Source organism: Branchiostoma lanceolatum, chromosome 2, assembly GCF_035083965.1.
Source record: "Branchiostoma lanceolatum isolate klBraLanc5 chromosome 2, klBraLanc5.hap2, whole genome shotgun sequence".
Lineage (NCBI taxonomy): Eukaryota > Metazoa > Chordata > Leptocardii > Amphioxiformes > Branchiostomatidae > Branchiostoma > Branchiostoma lanceolatum.
The window spans coordinates 1,837,109-1,863,023 of NC_089723.1; the positions used below are offsets into that span (position 1 = coordinate 1,837,109).

The window sequence follows — 25,915 nt, forward strand, 5'->3', positions numbered from 1 at the left end:
TATGAATTTTTTATAATCGAAATATTAATAGCTAATTGTTTTCGAAGAAGTGACATAATTTTTTCATCTGTATTTCACCGACGGTCGGTTAAAAAAACGTAATTTTGATTTTGTCGCCCTCTTTCCTTGACGTCACGCGTTGCGGAAAAGTTGCAACTTGTTACGAAAACATCTATTCTTACAGCGGCATCTCTGGGCCTTTTATTAGCATTTCTAGAGCCGATCTCGTGGATACAACTGGTACAGAGTCTTCTCCCAACACTGAGAGTTTGTTCTACACGATGGCAGTCCGCGCACAGTTCGAGAATAGTAACGAGATCGGGGTTTTCGCCAAGCTGACCAACGCGTACTGTCTGGTGTGCGTCGGCGGGTCCGAGAACTTCTATTCGGTGTTTGAGGCCGAGTTGTCTGACGTGATCCCCGTGGTGCACACCACCATAGCCGGCTGTAGGTGAGTCTGGCAGGGTTTGTAGTTGTAGAACTTTGCCAGTGGTTTGGTTGGAGAAGCCTATAGGTTTGTGTAAACGGTAGAAGTTGGGTGCAGCTAGCCACGTGTAGTGGGGAGGGGGGCAGACTGGGTTTATCCTGTGAAACTCGTGTGGTACGTTGAAAGGTAGCCGTGGAGACGGTTGCAGAGGTATCTCTTGCTTGCGGTCTCATACATTTAGCCCGTAGAACATGTCCGTATAAGATTTCAAGGCAGTGACTGTGAGCAAGGCTATGCCTTGCAACAGGCGATGTGCCAAGTAGAAACTCGGAAAGGTACTAGTAGGTTGCTCAGTGCAAGTCTGCCAGAAACCACTACTAGTCGACTACATACTGTCACTGGGCACTAAACCACTCTCCCAGCCTCATTAGATGACCAATGCTGGCAGTGTCACACTCTTCAAAATCAGAGAGTTTTTTTTTATTCGGATGGTGACGTAAAGCCAGGGCCCCGTGTATGAGGGAGCTTTAGGTGTAAGCCTCAAGTGTCAAACCTCTGCACGTCAAAAAAAAAAACATAAACACTTATCGAGAAGTGTAGGGGTGACCCAACTAGAACTTGTGCTTGGCTAAAAAAACCGTTACCCGTAGTGAAGCCATATTATACGTAGTACTACCTACTTGAATTTTAGAGGATGCCTGCTTTATCTTTTGTTTTCCAGAATAATCGGTCGCATGACGGTGGGAAACCGGAACGGACTGCTGGTGCCGGCCACAACCAACGATCAGGAACTACAGCATATCAGGTGAGGATTTCACCATGTCAGCATGCTGTATGCAGATCTCAAGGGTTTCCAGCCCCCCCCCCCCCCCAGCCCCCCCCCCCCCCCCCCCCCCCCCCCCAAAGATCACACACACACACCACACACGTAGAGTAGAGTTAAGTACTTTGGTAGAGTTGATTCCGGTAGGAACTCCGGTTCCAGTTTAGGCTGCTTTTCGCTTCATCATACATACACACACAGTTTCGCACAAACACATTCATGCACACACACATACACACTGACACACACACAAATGTACCACAAATGTACCACACAGACACACACACACATAGGCACTGGCACACACACACCACATACACACGGTCACAGACATACTTGAAGACTCACAGTCACACACTGTCGCACACATGCACACACACACACACACACACACACACACACATACATACAATACTTCACTCTCCTGATGCTTAAGTAAAAACTCTCAATCATACTGTAGCTCAGTAAGCTGTGTAAGCACTTAAGGAAACCTCAGTGACCAAGTTCTGTTTGGCCTTTTTGGTTCCAGGAACTCTTTACCAGACAGTGTGAGGATCCAGAGAGTAGAGGAGCGACTGTCGGCTCTTGGGAACGTCATCACATGTAACGACTACGTGGCTCTGGTGCACCCCGATCTCGACAGGGTGGGTTTTGTTGTGTTTATGCGTACATGTGTGTGTGTGTGTCTGTTTGTGTGTGTCTGTGGGTGTGTGTGTATGTACGTGTGTGTGTGTTCACCGTGTTGTGTTGTCATCACATGTAATGACTACGTGGCTCTGGTGCACCCCGATCTCGACAGGGTGGGTTTTGGTTGGTTGTGTGTGTGTGTGTATGTGTCTGTGTGTCTGTGTGTGTCTGTGTGTGCGTGTGTGTCCTGAGCAAGGCTAGAAATTAAAAATCAGCAAAGAATTCAGTCTTGATTACCTCGTCTTGATGCCTTGATGCCTTTAACTAAGTTCGTACGGATTTAATATCACGGGAGGGAGAAAATGTGTTCATGGTAATTTTAAATTTGTCGTTGAAAAAATGGGTAAGTTGGGCAGAAGATATAGGTCATAACGTAAATCGCGAACATTAAACCACCATAAACATTTCAACATTTACAGGTTTATTTATCTATGTTTGGCTTGAACACGTGGTTACAGGAAAGGTTGTGTTGAAATATGAACTTGATAATGACCACCAGTAGAGCTTTGTACCTAAAAAAAATGTAGGTACAGGTACAGGTACAAAGGTTTAGGTACAGGTCCGGACCTGAACCTGTACCTAAACTACTTGTTTAAGGACAAAAGCATGTTTGAACTTGTAAAAACATAATATTTGATTGTGCTAGGTATTATTTTTATGAAAACACTTATGAAAATTTGACTCCAGCCATGCAAATGTGTTTTCTGTGCTTTAGAGTGGCTTTAGAGCACTGCCACAGTAATTTCATAGTAATTTTATCTGTCAAAGTGGCCATCCCCTGAGTCAAGTCCAGTACTGGTCCACCAGGGGTCAGGTATTTTGGACCTGTACCTAATTGATTGTACCCGGTACTGTATCGGTACAGTGTACCAGCACACAGCTCTAACCACCAGCACTTCTTACAGGAGACAGAGGAGATCCTTGCAGACGTACTGAAGGTGGAAGTCTTCCGCCAGACGGTTTCAGACAACGTCCTAGTCGGCAGCTATGCCGCCCTCAGCAACCAGGGTGGACTGGTGCACCCCAAAACCACCATAGAGGACCAGGATGAACTTTCCTCACTACTACAGGTAAACAAACAAACAAACAAAACTTTATCCTAACCCTAAACACTGACAATAACGGCAACACTAACCCAACCTGCACCCCAAAACCACCATAGAGGACCAGGATGAACTTTCCTCACTACTACAGGTAAACAAACAAACAAGAAAACCTTTATCCTAACCCTAACCACTGACAATAACCGCAACACTAACCCAACCTGCACCCCAAAACCACCATAGAGGACCAGGATGAACTTTCCTCACTACTACAGGTAAACAAACAAACAAGAAAACCTTTATCCTAACCCTAAACACTGACAATAACCGCAACACTAACCCAACCTGCACCCCAAAACCACCATAGAGGACCAAGATAAACTGTCATCACTACTACAGGTGAATGTTGTTTCCACAAGACTTTGACACTATGATTGATTGATTGATTGATTGATTGGTCTCTTGGCAGGTACCGTTGGTAGCAGGTACGGTGAACCGAGGCAGCGATGTAGTCGGCGCGGGAATGGTCGTGAACGACTGGATCGCGTTCGCGGGGATGGACACCACCAGCACGGAGCTGTCCGTGATCGAGAGCGTGTTCAAACTGGGCGACGCTCCGCAGGGGACCGTTACCACGGCGATGAGAGACTCACTAATCGATAGCATGACATAAAAACATGGTCCGATGTCTGTACATGTCTTATTGTCAGTGTAACCTGGTATGTTATATGACGGCCCACCTCAGTGTTAAACATTGACATGTGGCATTGATGACGATAATGATGAAAGTTATATCAAGGCTACAGAATAGTTTTTATAGTTAACACAGTTGGTATGGACTTATTTCTTGTCCACATGCAGATCATGCATGTACATGTACATCTGCAGCTCCCATACTCCCTTGTGACTCATGAGGGACTCTCTAGTCGACAGCATGACATAAAAACATAGTCCGATGTCTGTACATGTCTTATTGTCAGTGTAACACTATGTGAAGACCTGTTAAGTTCTTAATCAAAGTTGAACTGTAATTGCCAACACAAAAAGTTGGACTTAACCACATTTTCGACTAATCAACTCAAGGAATAAGCAATCTACCGCTTATGTGATGTCACCTTGATATGCAGACTACTACTAGAACATGTGACTCGGTGAGCAGTGGATCATAAGTCACAGAAAGTTTATAAAGAAAGACCTGTAACGTTGTATTAAGGCCAAAGAAAGTTGTTTTTACAGATAAGGCTACACCAAGTTATTTTTATGGATGACGTCCTTTGGAGACCCTAAATCTAATGCGAGAGCGCAAAAAAACAACAAGAAGGGCCGAAAAAAACAAGATGCCTAGATTTGAAATATAATAGTTAACGACACATGTTAGGACACAATTGAATGAGATAACACAGTGTAACAACTAACAATTCTTTTATTCATCATAAAAACAGCAATAATTTGAATAAATCACTTGAAGTTGAACAGCAGTTGTTGTCCTGTCCTGTTTCATACGATTTGCGGCACTGTCATAACTCTTTGGTCATAGTTACAGGAAGCGGAATTTCTTGGGTTTTTTTCTGGGAAAGACCAAAGTCAATGCGCGCACGGACGTCATCCATAAAAATTACTTGGTGTAGCCTAACGGCCATGTTTGGACTAGTCTTTTCTTGTCCACATGCTTCTCTGACAGAGTAGGCAACAACATGCAAGGTTGTCCGACCCCAATAAGAAGTTATCAAAAATGCAGAAGTTGCTGTATGGCCTTTGTGCTTACAAACGTTTGTACCTAGAACTTATTTCCTCCCATGGCTGTTTCTTTGGTGCATTAGGCGGTCCTCCATACAGTACACTGCCTTATGCCTCTGCTCTGCCTTATATATAAAGTATGGCGTACTGAAAATGTGTGTTACAATTCTCTCATACTGTAGAAAAAGGAGCACATACAATGTATGGCTCTGAATATACTACATGTATTATGATATAGAAAAGACATTAAAATTTTCTCACACCATTGCAGTAGATTGCGGTCAATGCCTTTGGCTGTGTGGTTTTTGGATGGAACAGGAAAAAGGATACTGCCACGCTTGTTGGAATGGATCAAGTCTTACAGTCAAATCGTACGCAGCTTGTACCTACTGTACAAAGCTGGTGCGTTATGCCTAACGGCAGGTTACCCATTTAGCAAAACAAACAAAATCAAAAACTATGACATGGATTTGGATTTATTGGAATTGCAACAGTGCAATACACGTGGGACACAGACAGCTATTGCTGATGTTGTGACCCCCACACATAATGTACCCGATTTTTGCACTTGGGTGGAGTGGGGAAAATCGTGTTAAGTGCCTTTTTTCCCAAAGGCACAAGATCGGTGGCAGCAGGGGATTCGAACCCGGAACCCCTTGGTTCTGAGTCGAAAATCCTGCCGGTACGCCACACGACCCCACATGCATGTAGTATTAGACTTTTTTATCTCCATGAAAAATGGAGATATAGCTTTGGGTGTGTGTTTCTGTTTCTGGATTTTTGTAGTCAGCATAACTCAAGAATCCTTGGATGGATTAGGATGATATTTTGTATGTGGGTAGGTGCTGGGAAGACGAGGGTCAAGGTTGTTTTTGGGCCCCTAGTATGTGACCTTAGTACTGCAGCAGAACTTCCTTTTTTTCTATCTTTTGACTTGGACATGCTATGGTCTTGTTATTTATTGCGCTGACATCATTTTTGTACAAGAAAAGCAAAGACATGAAAAAGTATATATCACTGCATCATTTCTTTTGGTCCAGAAAAGATACCATCAACACAATGTTGAACATTTGCTACGTTCATGAACTTTTGCATGTAAAACTAACGACCAACATAACATTGTCAATTGGTTATGAATGTATTCTGCTTGTAGAAAACTATTCCTACTGGTGTATGCATCTGCGCACTACATGTATGTCAAGCATAATCGTACAAACGTTATTTACACAACAGACATCAACGTATCGTTTGATTAAAAAACACAAAACACTGTCGGGTTGACAATTGATTATTAAACATCCAATAAGACTCGGGCAATGATATATAAAACAGACAGCTGAGGATATCTTACAGTTCTTTTGATGTGCCTGGCATTATTTCTGTCTATTATAATTGGGTAGTAAAAATATCCCTTTAAAACAATACTATTACATGTTTATTACAGAAAATATAACAGATTGATTGTCGATTACGGTGCTCTACATTTATGTCTTCTGACAATTTTCATTTACACTGATAGATCATTCAGGGTGATTTTTGACCTGTTGCAAAGAGTTCAACAAAGCTCATCTTAACCCAAACCCAAAAGCCATTTTCATGTCGAATCCTGAAGGACACGCCCATAACGATGATTAAGAATTAATGCCACGGGGTGTTTACAATGACCTAAAGCCTTACATTGACTAATTTTGTAAATAATCAGTATGTTTAAGTTATTATATGACCTCTCGCGCCTACATTAGAGTTTATTATCTTTGATTTTTTATTATTTACTATTTATCAATTGTGTAAGTTTTGTTCTTGTAATTGAATTTAATATTTGCATTTATATAGACGGACTCCATGAAGAATAGTATAGGATTATGAATACACTAATGGAGGTCTAAATAAAACAAACTTACTTCGACCAAATAACCCACAGAGTGAGCGAAGCGCCTCCAGCCACCCACCCAGCCTGGCTATAACTATGGATATACCATCCTGTGTGGAAAGATGCTAACCGTCTGCAACGTTACTGTGGTCACTATCAAATCTCCACTCGGGCCAATAGCGAGAGCAACTGGCTTTGTCACGTTGACGACCGTGCGGACAAATTTCCCAAGCCTTGTGAACATGTCCACCCGATCGTTTTTCTTGTTCGCTACAAAAACAGAACCCGAGCTGTCAATACAAATACCTTGCGGAGCCTGCATTCGACCTTCAGCGCTTCCCGAGCCTCCAAATTTGAACACAAAATGTCCAGAGAGATCGTACACTTCAACAAAGTTGAACCAATTATTTGAAACGAAGACGTTTCCTTCCCTGTCTGTGGTGATATATCGTGCAGACATCCACATATCCCTTGTTTGTAATATGTGGTAGAAGGAGCCGTTTGGGTAGAACGTCTGAACCACACCTTGACTTGACACGATGATGTTGTTATTGAAAGCATTGACGTTGATCTTCACAATCGTTAGGGTCGATCGGACGGTGGACCGTAATTCGAACTTGGTCAGGGCCACACCATTCCGGTTGTACTGCACAACACGTACAAAAAAATCGAAGAAACCGCTTTGGTGTGCCCCGGCAACCAACAGATGACCATCTCCGTCAATTGAAATATCTGAAGGGCGCATCGTTTGATTTCCATCGCCACCGGGAAATACCGTTGGGAAGAGGCGGAGGAACACTCCATCCATGCTGAAGACTTGCACTCGTTCCTTGAAATAATCAGTCGCAAATATCTCGTTTTCAGCAGACACAGCCACCCCCGTGATACATTCAAATTTTCCTGGGTCACTTCCCCACCCGCCAAAAGTGATCTTCTCCGATTTCACATTTCCAACGTAGGTCTCTGCATGAAGTGATAGTAATAGTGCATGAAGTGATAGTAATAGTGCATGAAGTCAACAGTTGATATCGTCCCTTGTGCCTCCTGATACTTATGCTTTAGCTCTTAACATTCAGTATTTGTGAAGGCACAAGGATGGTTGTGCAGACGCAAAGCGTCAGAGCTAAGAGAGATGACAGTGGACTGTTTTACCCCTATGGATGTGCGTTAATCAGTCTATTTTGAACCCAACTGTTAATTGACCTTGGCAAGTAAGTCGACCATCACTGAAAGAGGACTCTTCAGAAACTAGAAGTGTTTAAATCGGTCATCATGATATTGAGGCCTTTGTCTTCCTCAAGGATTGAAATCTCACACATTATGATATCAACTAGAAAGCAATGTGATCTCAAGTCTTTAAAGACTATTGCACTGGGGAAACTAGGGCTGAAGTTACATTTTTCTTTCTTCAGCACTTTGATTACGATTTGGGCTGGCATTTTTATTATGGTAATATGTCACAAATCACAAATGCAACATAATCGACTCTGCAGGGATGATGACATCATTCTGCATATGGAAGGCCACAGTGAGGTACAGAGACAATTATACCTTCTTTTCAACCAACCAACCAATGCAATATAATCAGTATGGATAAATGATAATATCATTCACTCGCCCTGTTCCCAACCTATCGAACGAAGTTACCTTGCAAGCTGTTAGCAGTCGGCGAGTGAGCTGGTTCTGTTGTCCTCAGAGAGTCATTGGCAAATCTTTGCTGTAAGAGAGAAGTCCGATTTGATGCTGTTAGTTTGTTGTTTCTTGGGTAAAAGGTAAAGACATTGAGTTTCAGCACAGGCAGAAAACCTTGGAAAAATAAGAATGACAATGATAAGAAAGGAGAGACAAACGCCTACCATTTGGGTGCCACGGTTGAATAAGACCGCAAAGATAATTCCGCCGATGATCAATGACGCCAAGACGATAGCTGCTATTGACGCAACCTTTAAGTGTTTACCCCTGCATCCTAAGAAGATATTATCATTGCAACGTTATTGGGAAGAGATTCCTTGTCTGAATTGGTTTCCATAAGAAGATTAGTATCTAAACATTGAAGTTTGCAGAAACAACATTATGTTGACCACCTTAAACACTTAGATATCATTGATGCATTCAAACATCAATGATCAAATCATGATTGTTAGGAAACATAGAAATATGTTAAAGCGCCCTTTACATTTGTAATGATAGGATAATTCACAATGGCTGGAGAGGCAACAATACTCTATATGATGTAATATACATAACTTACCGCACGCCTTTTGAGGATGGACGTTCGCCACGTACATCGGATTGGGGTTCAGGGCGTTTTGCCAGTACATAAGATTTGGATGAAGAGTATTTAGAGGACGTCTGATCCTGCGTAGGTTACTGTTGTCCTCTGACATGCCAGTATCATCGTTGGATGAGACATGACCTGACATGTCATTTGGGTTGTCATTGCTGATGTTTGAAACTATTTTCTTTTTCTGAAATGAATCCTTTGATCGAGTCTCTTCTGAACTTGACGCCATAGTCGCCAGGTGATCCTCGCACAGATATGCAACAGCGTACGGCTGAATATCGACATCAGTGGGACTGGCGTCGGTAGTTTGTTCGACCAGAGTTGCAGCACCGTGTTTTGTTTCGTTGCTTTTGTCATCACCATTTTCTTCTTGGTATTTAACAGCATATGGCTGGATGCAGGGGTTGTCATCACTCGATGTGTGTTTGTGAGTGTCATCATCATCTTCTTCTTCTTCCTTGTATCTAACAGCATAAGGCTGGATGATGGGGTTGTCACCATATTTTGTATGTCTGTCGTTGTCATCATCATCTTTCTCCTTGTATCTAACAGCATATGGCTGGATTATGGGATTGTCATCATGATTTGGGTTCGTGTTGTTCTCATCATCATCTTCTTCCTGGTATCCAATAGCTTCTGGCTGGATACGGGGGTCGTCTTCACAGTCTGCTGTCCTAGTGGCTTCAGGGACAGCGTTTAATTCGTCCATCAGATTGGCGTTCCCGGTGTTTTGCGGAATTATCGGATTGGGGTTCACGTCATTTTGCGGGTAAATCGGGTTAGACTTCCCGGCATTTTGTGGAAAGCTCGGATTAGCGTTCACGGCGTATTGTTGGTCGGTCGAACTGGAGTTTCCAGCGTTTTGCCTGTAAACCGGATTAGTGTCTTCAGAGTTTGGGTTCGCGATCGAGTCTGGGTTGGGGGGGGTTTGGCGCGTAGGTTGGGTTAGGGTGAAGCTTGTTGTTTCTAATATACACGGTCATGGTTGAAGTTTTACTATCGTTCCCGGATGAGCCATGCGCTGCCGTGCTGATTGGGGTTTCCTTACTGCTCGTTGCCAACGCTTCTGACGTTTTTAATAAGTGCTCATCCGTTTCCGCTTTTCCCCAGTTTGATGTCACAAACGGCACATCACCCTGGCATTGGTGTCCTACACCGTATTGTTCAATATCGGCATCAGGGGGCACGGGTTGGGTGGTTTGTTCGTTTGCAGATGCGTCATCAAAATTTGTGGATTTGATAACGCAATCATCATCACCATCTTGATATCCAACAGCATACGACTGGCTACAGGAGTTGTCATCACGTTTTGTGGGCTTGTTAGCGGAACCATCAGTATCATCTTGATATGCAATAACATGCGGCTGGATGCAGGAGATGTCGTCACCGTCACTGGCGTCAGCTGCCCTGAAGATGCATTTCGCAGTTCCCTCACTTTGACTCGCTCGCAGCATGTCGCCTCTTGGCAAATCTTCCGTGGTGACGCTTGGTACAGGGTTTGGTTCGTGATCGTCTGCCATGATTCCAACAGGTGTGGACGATATGTCGGCTATAGGTGGTTCTGAGGTAGACATGAGATTGCAGGGTACTTTATACCTATTACATCAAACAAGTTGTCGCTGATCCTTCTGATATGTTTGTTAGCCCGATGTTGGTAATCCATTCTTCCAACTTGTCTTTGCCCGTGCTTAAGACGCTAGTCCAGGTGGAGTCACTTAATACCTGTGTTGATCGCTCGGGTTTTATCTGAACAGTAAAACTGATAATGTTCGAAGTTGTTACTCGTCGACGCCTACGTGAGATTAACATCCGAGCCGATTGTCTACATTGATTTTGATATTCTTCAGTATAAAGGATAATGTTCGGAGTTGTTATTCAACGTCCACTTGAGATTAACATCCGAGATGATTGTCTGCATAGATTTGAATATTAATTTTACTTCGGACTCTTTCGTATTTGTATCGGGCTTATAGAGATTTAATGCTTCGTCTTTCATTCGTCGAGCATGCGATTGCAAGGTAGTGTTACCTCTTTCATCAAACAAGTTGCCGCTAATCCCCTGATCTGTTTATTTTTCCGATGTTGATACCTAAGTTCCTGTTACTTGTCTTCGCCTGTTTTTAAGAAGATAGTCCGAGTAGAGTCGTAGGATTACGTGGGATTAGGCTTTCTAATCCGTTTGTGCCTTTTTTTAAATTCAATAGCTTTTCAATACCTTTTCATCCTATGGAAATACCAAATTGTGAAGGACACGGGCTTAAACAGTCGGGAAGCAGAGGCTAGGGCAAGGGACAGGGCTGCTTGGAGGATTTAACTACCCTGCAATCGCATGTCTACCTCAGAACCACCCATAGCCTGGTTATTTGCTATTACCACCGAATTTGTAATAGCCACAGAAAATTACAAATGTCAAACTTCCGAACATCCGAATAATCTTTTTTTTTTGTTTCAACTAAGAACGATGTGATTGGTGATAACTTGTGAACACAGTTCAAATCATAAATGAATAAATGAATCAAAAATAAATAGAAAAATAAATTATATTTTTAATCTTGCTAAATCTTTTTTGAAATACCTATTTGTAAAATGTTTGCACAAAGTAAGAAAGGCTGTGGCTGTCATTAACATTGGCAAGAACTACGCATGTGCAATACAAACGATGCACTCAATTGCCAATACTTTTATTTCATTAAGAAACATACTTTTGTCACATCTGAAGATGAAACAAAACATTCAGCTTATTATCTATGCAGAACGAGATGAAGATGCCCTTAAGATGTGTTTTATAACTTTGCTGTAGTCTATAACAATCTTATTCAAGCACAAGGGTACTCTTTGTATTACTGTTTATCTTGTAACGATTCGTTTACATGGCCGCTGAATCTAAAGGTTCTGGGTTCGCATCCCTAGCAGGCCCCGATGTTGTGCCCTTGGGAAATGGGCTTAACACCTATGTCCTCATTCTACTCAGGTGAAAATGAGTACCTACAGCTTTAGTTAGGGACGTCGTTTTGGATGGGACGCTAAGCCAGAGGCTCCCTCTAATGGATAGGCAACTACTACTTATTGGAATGGATCAAATCGTACAGTCCAATCCTATGCAGCTTGCACATACTCTGGTGACACTGTGTAATGTGTAAAGCCAGTTTTAACTATTTAAAAATAGCTAATCAAAACAAACAAGCAAAATCTGAAACTTAAGTACATGTGCACTATTAGACTTTTTAAATATTGCATGAAATAGATTTCTACTCAAAAACTGGAGACAAAGACTTTCATTTTGACAGTGCAATGACATGGCCATAGTCAATTATGGCCTTTAGCTATGTAAATATCTCCGAAACATGAAGTTTACAAGTGGTTAGTTGGGGTGTTAGGGCCTTGCTGGACAGCCTGAGGTGACGTGTTCCGTTAGAGCGGTCTGTCGGAAGTCCTGTGTTACTTCATTGAACACCAGCGACTCCAAGCAGCCCTGGAAGGACGGCTGCGTCAGGTCAGGGGAAGCCAGGGAGGCGGCGTCTGCAAACAGACACACCCATCAATTTTTCAGCAGAATTTACTATCATTAAGCTGTCAACATTCGACGTTACACCCTTTTACTAAACATAGGCACACTACTGGACACACTGCTAAAGAATATTACACTTCAACTGACAGGTCAACATTACAGTACACATGTCACTTACAAATTATATGTATCACTATGTAAAACTTTTCGCTGAACCCTTAGGATGAGAAGCTGAAGTTGAATAGGAAACTCCAGAATAAACAAACGTATCTTGTATCTTGATCGATTTTATTGATTGATTACTTTTATTTATGGCCTATTTGTTGATTTATTTATTGATCGATCAATGGAATTGATTGATCGATAGATTGATGGGCAGCCCAATCTGACCTGGCACCCCTCCCACTTGCAGCTTCCCGATGACGCTGATGTCGTCCAAGCCCGTCTGTTGGAACCGGTTGGCCGAGAAGACCACCGTGTGGAACTCTCCGTCACAAATCTCGTACCCCGTCTCCACGCGGGCGGTGAGGATGGTCGTGGTGACGTTGTTCTTACGCAGATGGACACGGATCTGGTGGAATAATTATCAAAGTGATCTAGCATTGAACATTAGACAATGTGGGTGATAGGCTGTTCACACACACTGTCACACTAAAGACTTGCGTCGTTTAAACCGGCGCGTGTCGGTTAATAGTCACCGGTCTAAATAGGAAATTATGACAGTCTGTCCACAAAGGTTCTCCATAAATTGTTTAATGAAGGGTTATGTCCCGTCCTGAGGTGTATCAGGTGTCGTAAAGCCCCCGTCACAAATCAACAATTTAGCTCGGCCGACTTGTCGGCGAGCTCCAAATGGCGATTTTCGGGCGAAGTACGACCGACGTCCTGTCGATTCTACGGGCTTCGGGCAAATTTTCGGAGCTCGGGCGACGTTCGCGTGTCACTGGAAGCTGCGCTTCAATTCAGCGAGGCCTCGGCGACGATTTTTGAACTCGCACAGCTCGTCAACAGTTTGCCCGTAGCTCGCCCGAGCAACGCCCAGCGCTCGGCCAATATTCTGGCGGGCATCCGAGGATGTTAGACCCGATTTTTGGTCGGTCGGAGGTCGCCCGAACTCTTCGGCCTCGTGCGAGCCTCGCACGGGCTTTGTACAATAATCGGACGACCGTCGTCAGTGTTCCGGCCGACTCATGAAAAGTAAGGCGTGCTTCGGGCGAGCGTTGTGCAGGTGTCGATGGGAGCTTGGACGGGCCTCGGCCGAACTCCTTCTTGTTTATAGATAAAAGGAAACGACAGTTTGGTTTATAACATAAGATGATAAATGATACTGTAATATTAACTAATACTAATATCAACTTGTCAAATAATGCTGCCAAACTTTTCGAATGAAAGACAATTCAATGCAAAGTTAAATTTTCATTCAAAAAAGGATTATTATGAATAAAATGTGGACACCGAAGACAATGCTTCTTGTTTCTTTTTTGGTATTGGTTTGGATGTTTCAATTTGTATATTAATGAATTGGGGCTTGTCTTTCGAGGTTTGACTTCACTTCCTGAGTTTTTTCTCCACAAAATGACTAGTTGAAAGTCCACTGAGTCATTAAAGATCTATGTTTGTCTGCCGAGGCACGCCCAGGCGTCGGCAGGGCGTCGATAGGCTTATCAAAGGTCGGTCGAAGCTCGGACGGCGTTTGGTAAAAATGTTTGGATCGGGGTTAAAGGACTGATCTGTTGACTTTGTGGCTCCTGCGCTTGTATTTTGATTGGTCTATAACAAAATTCCTGTTTATGTTATTATTTTCAGTGTGCCCACCTACTTCACTCGTGCCCTACAGATTTGCCACAACTCAGAAAGTAAAGTTGGTCTAAATTTGAGATTGTTACCAAGCCATTTGATTCTGACTTCGTCCGTGTCCAATAGATGGTACCGTCTTATGTGGGATTTATGATTATTAGTGTTCGACGGACGTCGCCCGAGCTCCGTTCAATTTGTGACGGGGCAGGTTTTCAATGAAAAATACGGTCGACGCTCGGGCGAATTTGAAATTCGGCGATCTTCCGGCGATCTTCAAAATCGGCCGATGCTCGCATGAATTGTGACGCCGGCTTTACAAATAAGAAATTCAGCTCTGCCGACGTGTTGGCGAGCTTCAAATGTGCATTTCCAGCCGAAGTACGACCGACGTCCTGGCGATTACGCAGGCTTCGGGCGATTTTTAGAAATCAAAGTTGATCCAAATATTGGCCTTTTACCAGGGTAGTCGATTCTGACTTCGTCCATGTCCAAGAGATGGTACCATCTCATGGAGGATTTTTAGGCCTACTCAGTTCCTATCACCGTCAAATTCACTGAGTGAGCGAGGCGAACTGCACGCTTGGCAATGCAATCTTACACAGCTAGGTATGGAAAATGAAAAAAAGAGTTTTCGTATTGTGCAAGCACACTATATCACTGTATCTTGTCTCTGTATTTCACAATTTAAGAAAATGATAGTAATGATGCAGCTGACTGACCCTGCCATCCTCAGCATCCATGAGGAAGTAGCTTTCAGCATCCTGGTACAGTAGGAGGAGGAGGAAGGAGCGCTGGACCGTGCTGAACCGCACGCTCACGTCCAGATTAGACGTCAAGACAAACTGGTCTAACAGGTAGAGAAAGAAAAACGTTTGTACAAAAAAGTACATTTGTAGTGGGGATGTTCCTGTAGCCTAGCTGGTAGCAGCCTCAAAGGTTAAGCTCCAATTGGACCCCTATCAATCGACGTCTTTGAAACTCAGATTCCAATCAGCCATGACCCGACAATTGCTTCCTAGTTTGCTTTAACGACTAAATCTGGCAAATGAAAAGTCGCCAGCGAGATGATGGAAGGCGTTACCTTTTAAAAGATGTTTTCGGATTGACAATGTTGGCATTTTGGAAATGATATAAACTGGCTGCGATTTAACGTTTAAAAAATAGTTTCTGCATCTTTTTTTAAACGTTAAATCGCGACCAGTAAAGATGATAATGAGAAACTGTATTGTATTGTTTATCTATTTCACCAGGGGAAAAATATTGGCAACTGGCATCTTTCAGTGTTGGGAAAAAACAGGCATAAGCAATCAACATCAAATGAAGTCTATGATACAACAAATAACAAAAAAGCTATCTAACGTTATATTACAAATATGTTCAAATCCAAAGTGGAAATGAGGGTAGCGTCGGATCTGTAAACTATTGCTCAGAAACAAACCCTCAATGGTTGCATATCCGGTGCCGTTGAAGGCGGTTCCAAGGCGAATAGCCTCATAACACTTGCCGACATTGTACTGGTCATCTGGATTCCCGAGGTCAAACTCATAGGTGTCGGTATCGTCCTGCTGTGGTGTGCTGATCTCCAGGAGTCGGATGCAGCCGGTAAAACCCTCTCTTATCTGAAGTAAAACCATCATCGTCACACTTCTAAGAAAACATTGCTTTCTGGTGCTATTCTCTCACAAAAATACTTTATCAGGCATGTTTTCACAGTGATGGATGCAACATTTGAACATGAGGAATGGAAACTGTTTCTGAAACCTTTAGGATTCATTGTGGTAAACAGCTCACGAGGGGACCATCTTTTGAGCGAATGACCACAGGCGCCCACTATGGAGAAGTCAGCACTGATAGTTTGGCGGATATACTGGTTAATTCGCTTAAAAGACAGAAGTACACCCCCATGTAAGTGGTCATTCACTTATGGTCAAGTTCGATTTATGTCATTTCGGATCGATGAATAGACCTGAGGCTCAGGATCAATAAATGGGAACACAACCGGAACATCCTAGCAAAACATTTGAGATTCAATTTTATCTAATGTTGCATGGATGTACAATAACGTTAGTATCATAAGCAATATGCATCAACTTACAAACCTGATGAAAGGTATTCACGGTTAACGGCAACTTACCGGGAGGAAACTGGTGTCGCTGTCTGTTCCGCCGACATGCAGAGGCGAGGCCAGGTCAATGGAAGTCTCGTTGGTGGAATCCCGGTCGTTGTTGCGGTAGTCCCTCTTCTCAGGCACGAGGATCGCGAGGAAGTCATTAATGCGCAGAACAGTCACCTGGTAAGGAACGGGAGACAGACTATGTAGTTACAGTCAAACCTGGTCTCAGCAACCATTTATGGGAAAAGAAAAAGTGGTTGCTTCAGACAGGTTAGACATGTTTGTCGGTCGGTTGGTTGGTTGGTTGGTTGGTTGGTAGCCTCCATAGCAGGCGCTGAACCGGCCTTTTTGGGGGCTAAATAATACACCTTTTGCAGCCAGTCCGTAACCATCAGCCACCCCGTAACCATTTTGTCGGTAGAATGGTTACAGGCTGGCTGCAAAAGGTGTATTATTTAGCCCCCAAAAAGGCCGGTTCAGAGCCTGCTATGGAGGCTAACAATAGATAGCCTTTTTCCAGTTTCATAATTTTTACCTGACATAATCTTTACAAATTAGGATCAAGTATAACGTTTGCCTCGAATTCAACATGTCATACACACAATTTTTCAGGTCCTTCCGAAAAAGTTGTTTCAGCTTCAATCACTTTCTTTAAGGTAGTGTTAATACATGTGATAAGACTCGATTCCGTCAGATTAGCCCCTGAAATTTGTCCGGACTCTCAGCTTGTTGTAGCCACCATTGTTGGGCTGCTTTGTTTGCAATTAGTCCACGGACATGGACTTGCAATGAAGTTTTAATTACAATCATATCATCAATAGCAGATAGCCTTTCATCTGATACAAAAGACAAGAGTTTGAGAATCCCATCAATGCCCACCTCCCACCAGTTCCCGTCTGCATAGCTGTGATCAGTCTTGACCCGCCAGAACACACCAGTTCTGGTCAGCATGTCCACGTGCAGCTTGCCGCCTTCCATGTAGAGAACCAGGAAGAGTCTAGCTCTAGTATGGTCATCGGCGGCGTAGACCAGGATCCCATCGGGGGCCACTGCGCGGAACTGGCACCTCAGGACAAAGCTGAAGAACATGCCAATCAATCAATCAATCATTCAATCAATCTATCAATCAATCAATCAATCATTCGTTCAATGAGTCAAAATGACTTAATAATCAAACAAGAAACTTGCAGTCATAGGCTGCAGTACATGATCTTGTTGCACAAAGCACAAAAAGATCAATTTGAAAATCTTGATTACCCATGAAGAATCAAGCTAAAATATTTGCCATTACAGTTGTCTAAAACATGGTTACACATTAAAAGCAAGAATGTGGGTTAACTTGTATGAAACTGTTACAGGATAAAGTTTGCTGAGTGCATTAGTCCAGGAGACCACTTCCAGGCACTGAACTACATTTTGTGCTTAAGGTATTGTTGAAGGGTGGCTGAGGAATTTTGGGATGTTTTTGAAAAAAAAAAACCTTTCTTAAGCTTTATAAACCTTTCCCAACCTTCATTTTTTTCAGGTAGTACCTGATAGCAATATGATAATTTATGCAAATAAGTATGATGTCATGATTACGTCATCAAGATTTATAAGGCCACGCCCTTTTTTTAAAGAAAAACGCTCTCCTTGGCTTGTGTTTCGATGTTTATCAATATAACTTTGCAGGAATGTACATGATAGTAATACTTAAAGAATGACGCGTGCCTACGAGTTAATTTTGAAATACCTATTTTTGGCAATTTTGTTTGTTTGATAACAACAACAAAAATCACCAAAAATCGATATTGGTCACCACAACAGTCACATCCTGACACGAAGGCCACTTCAAGGCTACAGATTAAATTGAGCAGGACTGGGACAGCATTGTCTTCAGAAACATCACGATTGAGACAAATTTTACCGTCGGAAAATGAGGACTTACTGGCCCCGTGAGGAGAAGCAGGGGTAACGAAGACTGCTTGGGAAATTTCCTACCCCATTTTGATCGGACAAGATTTGATTTGGGAACTTTTGATTCAACACATACACATTTTCCACTGTCACATCGGTGTTTATTGGGTATCTGAACAACTCAATTTACATGCATCAACAATGGAAAAGTGTGAAGTAATTAGCTTTTTCAAGGTAAGCAATTGGGTTTTGCTTGACAGTGAGACAAAGAAAGTTACTAAAAAAGTACACGCTATTTCTGTAAACAAAGTAAAGTGCTTATTACCAACAACCTTTAAATCCCACCAGTCCTCCGAACCTTTTCAAATATTCTGCAAGCTCACTTCCTGGTTTCGGTCGAGAGGTGCTAGGAGCGGCCGCGACTTTCAACGCGGCCGCGATTTTGATTTTAACGCTTCTCTCCTAGTGGAGGGAGAGAAACATTAAACAAATATTCTTATTGTCTTAAGATGCCTTTGGACAAATGCCTGTGCAATTCCTAGAATATTTGCAAACTGCACACAACACTACACCATTTGGCTCGCCACTGAGGCGTCGCCAAAATCGCGCCTACACCTAGTCCTCTCGCCTGAAACCTCTGCTTGGAGAATACTTTTCAAGATGATTTGACCCGAAGCCTTCATATTTGAGCTGAGTGAAAGTGCGATGCCAGCAACGGGTCAAAGGTGTCCGACAGTCTATCTCAGGCGGTGTGAACCATGTTCTACAAGGAACACACTCAGAAGAACCAGGCTCACCTTGTCCTGTACTGTCGCATCACCGCAGGGGAGAAATTGAAGGAGACGAAGCTGTTGCCATGGCGACCAAAGTTCACGCCCTCCCTGCTGTAGGTGGGCTGGAAAGGGTCAGCACAACTGGGAGGTGCCACTGTCGGGCCGGGTGGGGGCAGGGTGGGAGCGGTGACGTTCTGCGGAAGGTTCAGTCGGTAGGCTCGAATGTCCACTGCTTCTTTCGCTCCTACAACAACCTACATATTTCCATTGCAACGTCAAACACTCGTGCTTTTAAGGAATTCGAAGGTTTTAAGAAATGGAGGGAAGGTCAAGCAACCCTCCCTGTAATAATATACCCTGCCACTGCCCTATGTGCAACTTAAGGCACCCAGAGTATCTTATTAGACTTGAAAACTGGAAATGTTCTAGTTGCTGTAATTTTTATGAAATTGACCATTAATGCCACTGTTTACCACATTTGCGTTCGGATTTTTTATCAAAAGTTAGCAAAAACGGAACAAAAATAATCTACACGGTGATCTTTTAGTTTCACGCACCTACCATACTGTAGATACCATAGCCCCACCCACCTCCGTCAAATCATAGAAATGCAAAAATTAAAACATAAGAATGTAAATATTTGATGGACATGCAGTCACTCTCTCATTGGTCGAACCGCTATTAGTCAGGACCAGTCTATTAGTACTTGGATTCTCTATCAGTTCTCACCACACAACGACATCGTATCTTTGCTCCTTTAATTTCGATATGTAACGGTATAGTGTTATTGATGTGTACTATGTGTAGGAATGACTAGAAATTTGAGTTTTTTTACTCAAGTTTTAAGCCTCACAAAATACTCTGGATGCCTTTAAGGCACTACAAGGTGAGCAACATAATAACAACAAAGAAATATGGTAAAAATATCCCAACACAATGGATCCAGTTTTGGGACATGGTGGTCAAATAGATAAATCTAATCTAATCACATGGTGGTAAAAACATAAGATTGAAACATGTTAATATTCTGTCCTATCTGTGACATTTTATTTTGAGGTTCTCAGTGTTAGGTTTGCTAAGTAACTGTGTTGCCTCGGTTATCTGTAAATTCATTTCAAGCAAACCCAAGCTATAATAGGGTCAGAAAATTTGGATTTTGAGTCAATTTATTTAGTCATTTCTAGTCATGATTAGTTCAAACAACACTATCACAACGTCCGTCGTGAAAAATACGACGTTGTTGTGATGTGAGAACTCACTGAAAATCGTGGCCGGAGTTTTTGTAGGATCGTAAAACTAAGGGGATCATCGTACGGCACGATTTTCCGCGGTTTTAAAATCATAAAAGTATGAAGTTATGACGCAAATGAGCTAAACAGTGTTAGTGCATGTCACTACCATAGAGATTTCAGCATTTTTTTTAAATTTCCATTTTCCCCTAATATTGCTTTGGTTGCCTTTAAGGTTTAATAAGGCGGAGCTGTGCGTACTTCTGTAATTATTAATGTATCTATGGCTGTATAGTACAGGACGCCAGGACGTATGGCATGTATGGTACGCTCGTTCTCATTTAAATGTACACATTTTGTAATCTCCGTTACCGATTGAAATAAGACGTTCCTGGCATTAGGATATGACACATACAAGATGTCAATTATGACGACTTAAAACTTTTCTAGCTTTTAAAAACGGCAGTTTGATACCTTAAATGTGGCATATCTTAATGTCTTACTTCTAACGGTAACGGAGATTACAAAATGTGTACATTTAAATGAGAACGAGCGGGTAATGTTACTATATATGTTACTGATGTATATCCCAAACAAACAAGCAAACAAACAAACAAACCTTCTCTCCGACTGCCTTAGAAGCTGAAGACGCAAAGGCAGGGATTGGTCTCTTTGCACAGCGAGGGTGGGCACCTGGGTAGGAAAAAAATTATTATGTTTACCTTCACAGAAGGGAAATATATTGTTGTACTCTTGCTACGTCTCCTCTTCTTCCGTTCCAAGCAAATATGGTCAACGACCTGACGGCTGTCACCATGGTTACTGGTAAACACCGTGGGGTTTGATTACATAATGTAGCAACCAGCATTACGAAGCTAGAGGGAGGGTCTGGCCATTTCAATGTGTTTGGGTAAGAATAAACAAAACATTAGTTTGTAAGGCTAGACCATGTGAAGGTAAACATTATGTATTTGCTTGCAAATGTTACCTTTCTGGTAGACGTTATATAACGTTGCGGATGAAAACTGTCCTAAAATAGCGATATGTATCACTATGTGTTAAAATCAATCCATACCATATATACATTTCCATTACTGGTATATAGAAATTAAAAAAGCTTAATCTAGAATTAGGTGTGTATGTTACTAAGCTTTACACCCTCATATGTAAGAACAAAAAAATGAATGTGTCTGTTTTGAAGTGTACTTTCTAATTCTAGATCTATGAGACTAAATAATTCTAAATCTCAATCTGATGCAATTGTATTTTAGATGTAGGTTTGTAGAACTGTCGTGGTTACTTTTAATGAATGAATGAATGAAGACCTTTATTGTACATGTTTGCCCCACTGGGCTAAGCACAGGTCACATGTTAACAAATAATACTTATTCATGTGTATTACTGTATATAAACATAAATTTCTCTCTACTATTCAGGTATCTGAAGTAGGCGAATTTACTTAACACATCACTGAAAAGAATTATTCTATCGCTATCATACAAAGGACAGTCTACAATAAAATGCACTTCGTCTTCTACTTTACCTAGACTACAAAATTGGCAGATTCTTTGCTCTAGAGGAGTGCGGTTATGTCTTCCTGATTAATGCTCCTGTACCTAAATAGCGTTGTTGTTTGTTCCTGTTGTTGGCTGGGACGGAGAGTAGAAGTTTACACCTGTTTTTGTTTAACCACTAAGAATTGTTTTGCCCTTCCCCCATCTATGTATGTTGTCCAAATAAGACTTGATACAGTAGGAAGTTTGCTATTAACTAACGTACCTGCCGGGGCAGCGATGACGTGGGCAGTGACGCCACACGCGATCAGGAGAAGCTCCTTCCACATGTTCCTGTTCTGTGGACCAGCTGAAAGTACAACACAACATAAAATGACCAACTAAATACAACACAACACACCATAACACACGTCTAATTCTGGACCCTCAATATGTTCCTGTTCTGTGGACCACCTGAAAGTACAACACAACACAACACAAAACATGACATAAGTTAAATTGGAGAGGGTACAGAACCAAGCAGCCAGATTCTGCACGAACAACTACGTCAGGGGTGCTAGTGTCACCAAAATGAAAACAGATCTGCAGTGGGTGTCACTCGAAGAGAGAAGGAAAATGTCCAGACTATGCATGATGTACAAAATGACTAATAAACTGGTGGAAGTACCAACTAATAAGTATCTAATACCAGCTCAGAAAAGGACAAGAAATAGCCATGCCTTTAAGTATCAGACTTTTCAACCGAGGGTTGATGTGTTTAAAAATTCGTATTTTCCTAGAACGATCGTAGAATGGAACTTGTTACAACCAAGTACAGTGGAAGCATCCTCATTGATAGCTTTAAACAATACATGCCGTTAGATATGCGAAGGTTAGACGTGACAGGTCGTTCGGTGTAATATAACCAGCTGCTGTCGCACCATAACCACCGAACGTCTTATTCTGGACCCTCCACATGTCCCTGTTCTGTGGACCAGCAACACAACCAAACATTCAACCACCAAACTTCTAATTCTGGACCCCCCGCAAGGCACTGGATGGTGCAGCTGTAATGGTGGACAGAACAATTAGGAGAGGGAAAGTCAAAGAATGGGTAGTAACGTTAGCACCTGTACGTTAGGGTGCGTTTACACACGTCGTGCGATAGTCGCACAATTTTAATGCAAGCTGTGACAGAAACAACCAGCGACAAGGATAAAACACAGTTCTTTCTGTAAGCAAGACAGCTGAACTTTGCACGTCACTTGCATTGCTATCTCAAAAAATGCCCTAAGTTAGCAATCGTACGATGATCGCACGACGTAACGTTATATGACCGCGCCCTTAACGTGAATTAATGCGTTATCAAAAATACAGCCCCATATCACATTCGCTTCCCTGGGGCTAAATTTATGATGCGACAGTACAATATATGCCTGAATAAAGATGTAAACATACCGTAATGTATCAATATTCAAACAAGCAAATTTGACAAACTCGACAGGGTGAGTGTTCTCTCCGTGCAAACACGGATCTAAACCCAGCCTGTGAGATATCGGGGTGCGTCAGAGAACACTGCAGGGCACGATTAATTGATCCTGAAGGACTGCGGAGAAGGATATGATAGCACACAACCCTGTCAAGCCGGAAACATGTTTACAATAAACACTGTAACACAGACAAATTTTACAGAAACATGGCAGTTCCATCCAGCTGAAGAGCTGCGACCGTCATTCTGAGAGACATTTCATTCACCAGTAGTGTATTTTATGCAGATCATTCTTGGCTAGTTTGATCAGGATTCAAGTTGAGAGAGGAAGAGCATCCTAAATTTTGCAATATGACACCTGTTTGCAAAATGCAGCTTCATATGCAGTGGCCCTTGATTATATGATTTGAATATTAAACACGATGAAAAATTATGATTTAAAAGACAACGAAACCCACAAAACGTAAAAAGATTAAAAAGATTCTAAAAAGACTACTAAAAATATTGATTTATCTAGAAATTAGTTGATCGATCTGTGAGATCTTCGGTCGCTCGGCGGTTGCAACGCCGGCGCAGCCTCTGGTGTAAAGGTGGCCGAACTGAGTCGGAACATTCTTTAATACTACATACATGTATTCCTTTGACTGCACATGTCATCCCTCTGGAAAACGGATAGTCGTCGGCGAAACAATTGCAGCAATCCTTGCCGCATGACATATTTGAATCAATGTAAAATTTCATCAGATTCAGACTAAAATAGTCCAAACAAAAGGACTCACCACTCCACTTGGGGTACTTGGAGTCCGTCAGTGAGTGATCCCGGGTCTGCCTCGAAGTTGCCGGTGTGAACTCCAGTTCAGCCGGCGATACGGGGTGGACGAATCGTCTGGGGGTTCTGGATGCTTTGACGGTCGTCTTTGGGTCTCAGAGGGTGCTCGGCAGGTGTCGAAGTTTGTCCACGCTATGTCTTTGAAGCAGACACTAACAGGTGCGTACGTGGGACAACTGGTCGATGCTTGGCTGAATACGACCCATAACAAATATGACGTCATTGGTCACGAGATATGGCCAGCGTGAAGCTGTTTGTGGCGAATATGATGTACCAGTAGCTATTTACAGTTACCTCAGTCAGTGAAACGGTACAATAAAAGAATATACTTCTCAATTTTGTTGAGAAACAGGATTACTCTGGCAGCACACTACCGCGTGTCATTGCAGGTTTCAATTGAATGCTGCTCTTCCTCAAGTTTTCGAAAGGAACCCCGTCTCTTATCCATTCAAAGATATGGAACGATCATCTCGATTTGGAACAAACTTGATGTGGAAACAAGAGGGCTTGGAGCAAGTGCTTCAAGTCCTGCTGATGTGGCTACCTTCAAAAGGAAACTCGTTTCTTTCATGAGAAATAGGTTCTGCCAGACTCGTTCAACCTAGAGCAACCCTGTACATGGTCACTAGCGTGCAGTTGCTCCACTTGCCTTGCTACTTGTAACGTTCAAATTGATACCTCATTATGAATCTTGTGCTGTTTCTTCAATTCATTAGTACCTTTGTATTGTATATTTTGTTAAGTTGACTTAAGTTGAATTCTATGCGGATTTATCTATATTGGTTATTTATATTGTATTATTATGTTTTGATTTTGTGTATAATTTTGTATGTTTCGGCATGGCGACCTTCAAATTTGACAACTGCGGGGGTACACCTGTTTCGTCATGCCATCCATTTTTATGGAGAAGTTCAATAGGTAAATGAATATGCCAAGCACAAGAAAGGTATTGGACTGGAGTCTTTCCACGTTTCACAAAGTGAAGTGTCACATATGGCACGCGGGAGATTGTTTTAACAGATCTAATCTTCTTAAACCTGACAAGAATGATCTGCAGGTATTGTACAGCTGCAGTGTATGGATGAGTGAACTATCTCTCAGAAAAGCAGCCGCAGTTCTTAAAGCTGGACGAAGCTGATACGCTATTGTAAATTTTCACATTTGTACAACGTTCCTGATAGCCCTTTGTGTTGCAAAGTTTATAGTAAACCTGTTTTCACAACTTACCGGCAAGGCCGCGTGACGCCATATCCTTCTCTGTATAGGATTATAGATATCTCTATATTCTCCTTCAGTATGATAAACCCGTAAATTTATTGTCTCAACTGATGATGAGCAAGTGTCTGTCGCGTGAATCACCAGCAAGACATGTCTGTTATCAACATGTTGACTGTCATAAGAATGTATGAATACCGCGAAAGGAATTAATCATATACCGTTGGATAAACGACACCCTCTGATAACATCAGTGCTTGGGTCGCAGGTCCGGTCCACGCTGACCTTAATGAGGGTCTGCATGGGGGAGTAGTGATTACAAATTACGCAACATTTTCGCCACCGATTACGAATTACGTTAAATTCTCAGAGCTGATTACGAATTACGTTAAATCATGAGGCTTCCCAACAGGCTTCAAGACTTTACACAAGATTCAACTATCTAGTTCTGCGTCAAAACTATTGATGTTATGTTGAATACCTACTTTTGCGGACACCTCCTTGAGAGGGGCCTGCATGGGGGCGTCTCGAGGGCTCGACGCTGAATTCCGGAGCTATACATATGACGCTAAATTCAGTCAGCCTCCCTACGCCCTACTCTAAATTCTGAGTCAAAGCTCACACACCTAGCGGCTGAACTCTTAGCTTGCGTCAAAGCTGGTGAAATTTAGCATCTTGGAGATGACTTGAAAAGCACCTTAA

The 25,915-nt window shown here is 42.4% G+C and overlaps 2 protein-coding genes across 2 annotated transcripts; one reads left to right on the top strand and one right to left on the bottom strand.

The window, feature by feature from the left end:
• The first annotated feature begins 112 nt into the window (after window positions 1-112).
• Window positions 113-4,982, top strand: LOC136427170 (eukaryotic translation initiation factor 6-like). The gene is made up of 5 exons (XM_066415938.1): window positions 113-451; window positions 1,149-1,232; window positions 1,780-1,894; window positions 2,843-3,007; window positions 3,450-4,982. Exons 1-5 carry the CDS (start codon window positions 282-284, stop codon window positions 3,651-3,653), a joined length of 738 nt encoding a protein of 245 aa, XP_066272035.1. The 5' UTR covers window positions 113-281; the 3' UTR covers window positions 3,654-4,982.
• Window positions 4,983-11,536: 6,554 nt separating this feature from the next.
• LOC136427162 (laminin subunit alpha-1-like) lies at window positions 11,537-22,107 on the bottom strand. Its single transcript, XM_066415930.1, has 9 exons — window positions 21,967-22,107; window positions 20,807-20,880; window positions 18,983-19,212; window positions 17,169-17,367; window positions 16,311-16,466; window positions 15,615-15,795; window positions 14,896-15,023; window positions 12,770-12,950; window positions 11,537-12,390 (listed from the first exon to the last, which is right to left on the bottom strand). The coding sequence occupies exons 1-9, from the start codon at window positions 22,028-22,030 to the stop codon at window positions 12,245-12,247; spliced, it is 1,359 nt and encodes a 452-aa protein (XP_066272027.1). The 5' UTR covers window positions 22,031-22,107; the 3' UTR covers window positions 11,537-12,244.
• Window positions 22,108-25,915: the final 3,808 nt, after the last annotated feature.

What these genes read in the sequence shown, in the direction of transcription:
- LOC136427162 (XM_066415930.1), bottom strand. Translation starts at nt 22,030, where the DNA reads ATGTGGAAGGAGCTTCTCCTGATCGCGTGTGGCGTCACTGCCCACGTC. An exon ending in CGTCATCGCTGCCCCGGCAG is followed by an intron (nt 20,881 to 21,966) that starts GTACGTTAGTTA and finishes TTTCCTACCCAG; the next exon opens with GTGCCCACCCTCGCTGTGCA. An exon ending in ATGCGACAGTACAGGACAAG is followed by an intron (nt 17,368 to 18,982) that starts GTGAGCCTGGTT and finishes CATGTTCTTCAG; the next exon opens with CTTTGTCCTGAGGTGCCAGT.
- LOC136427170 (XM_066415938.1), top strand. Translation starts at nt 282, where the DNA reads ATGGCAGTCCGCGCACAGTTCGAGAATAGTAACGAGATCGGGGTTTTC. An exon ending in CAGGAACTACAGCATATCAG is followed by an intron (nt 1,233 to 1,779) that starts GTGAGGATTTCA and finishes TTTTGGTTCCAG; the next exon opens with GAACTCTTTACCAGACAGTG. An exon ending in TGCACCCCGATCTCGACAGG is followed by an intron (nt 1,895 to 2,842) that starts GTGGGTTTTGTT and finishes CACTTCTTACAG; the next exon opens with GAGACAGAGGAGATCCTTGC.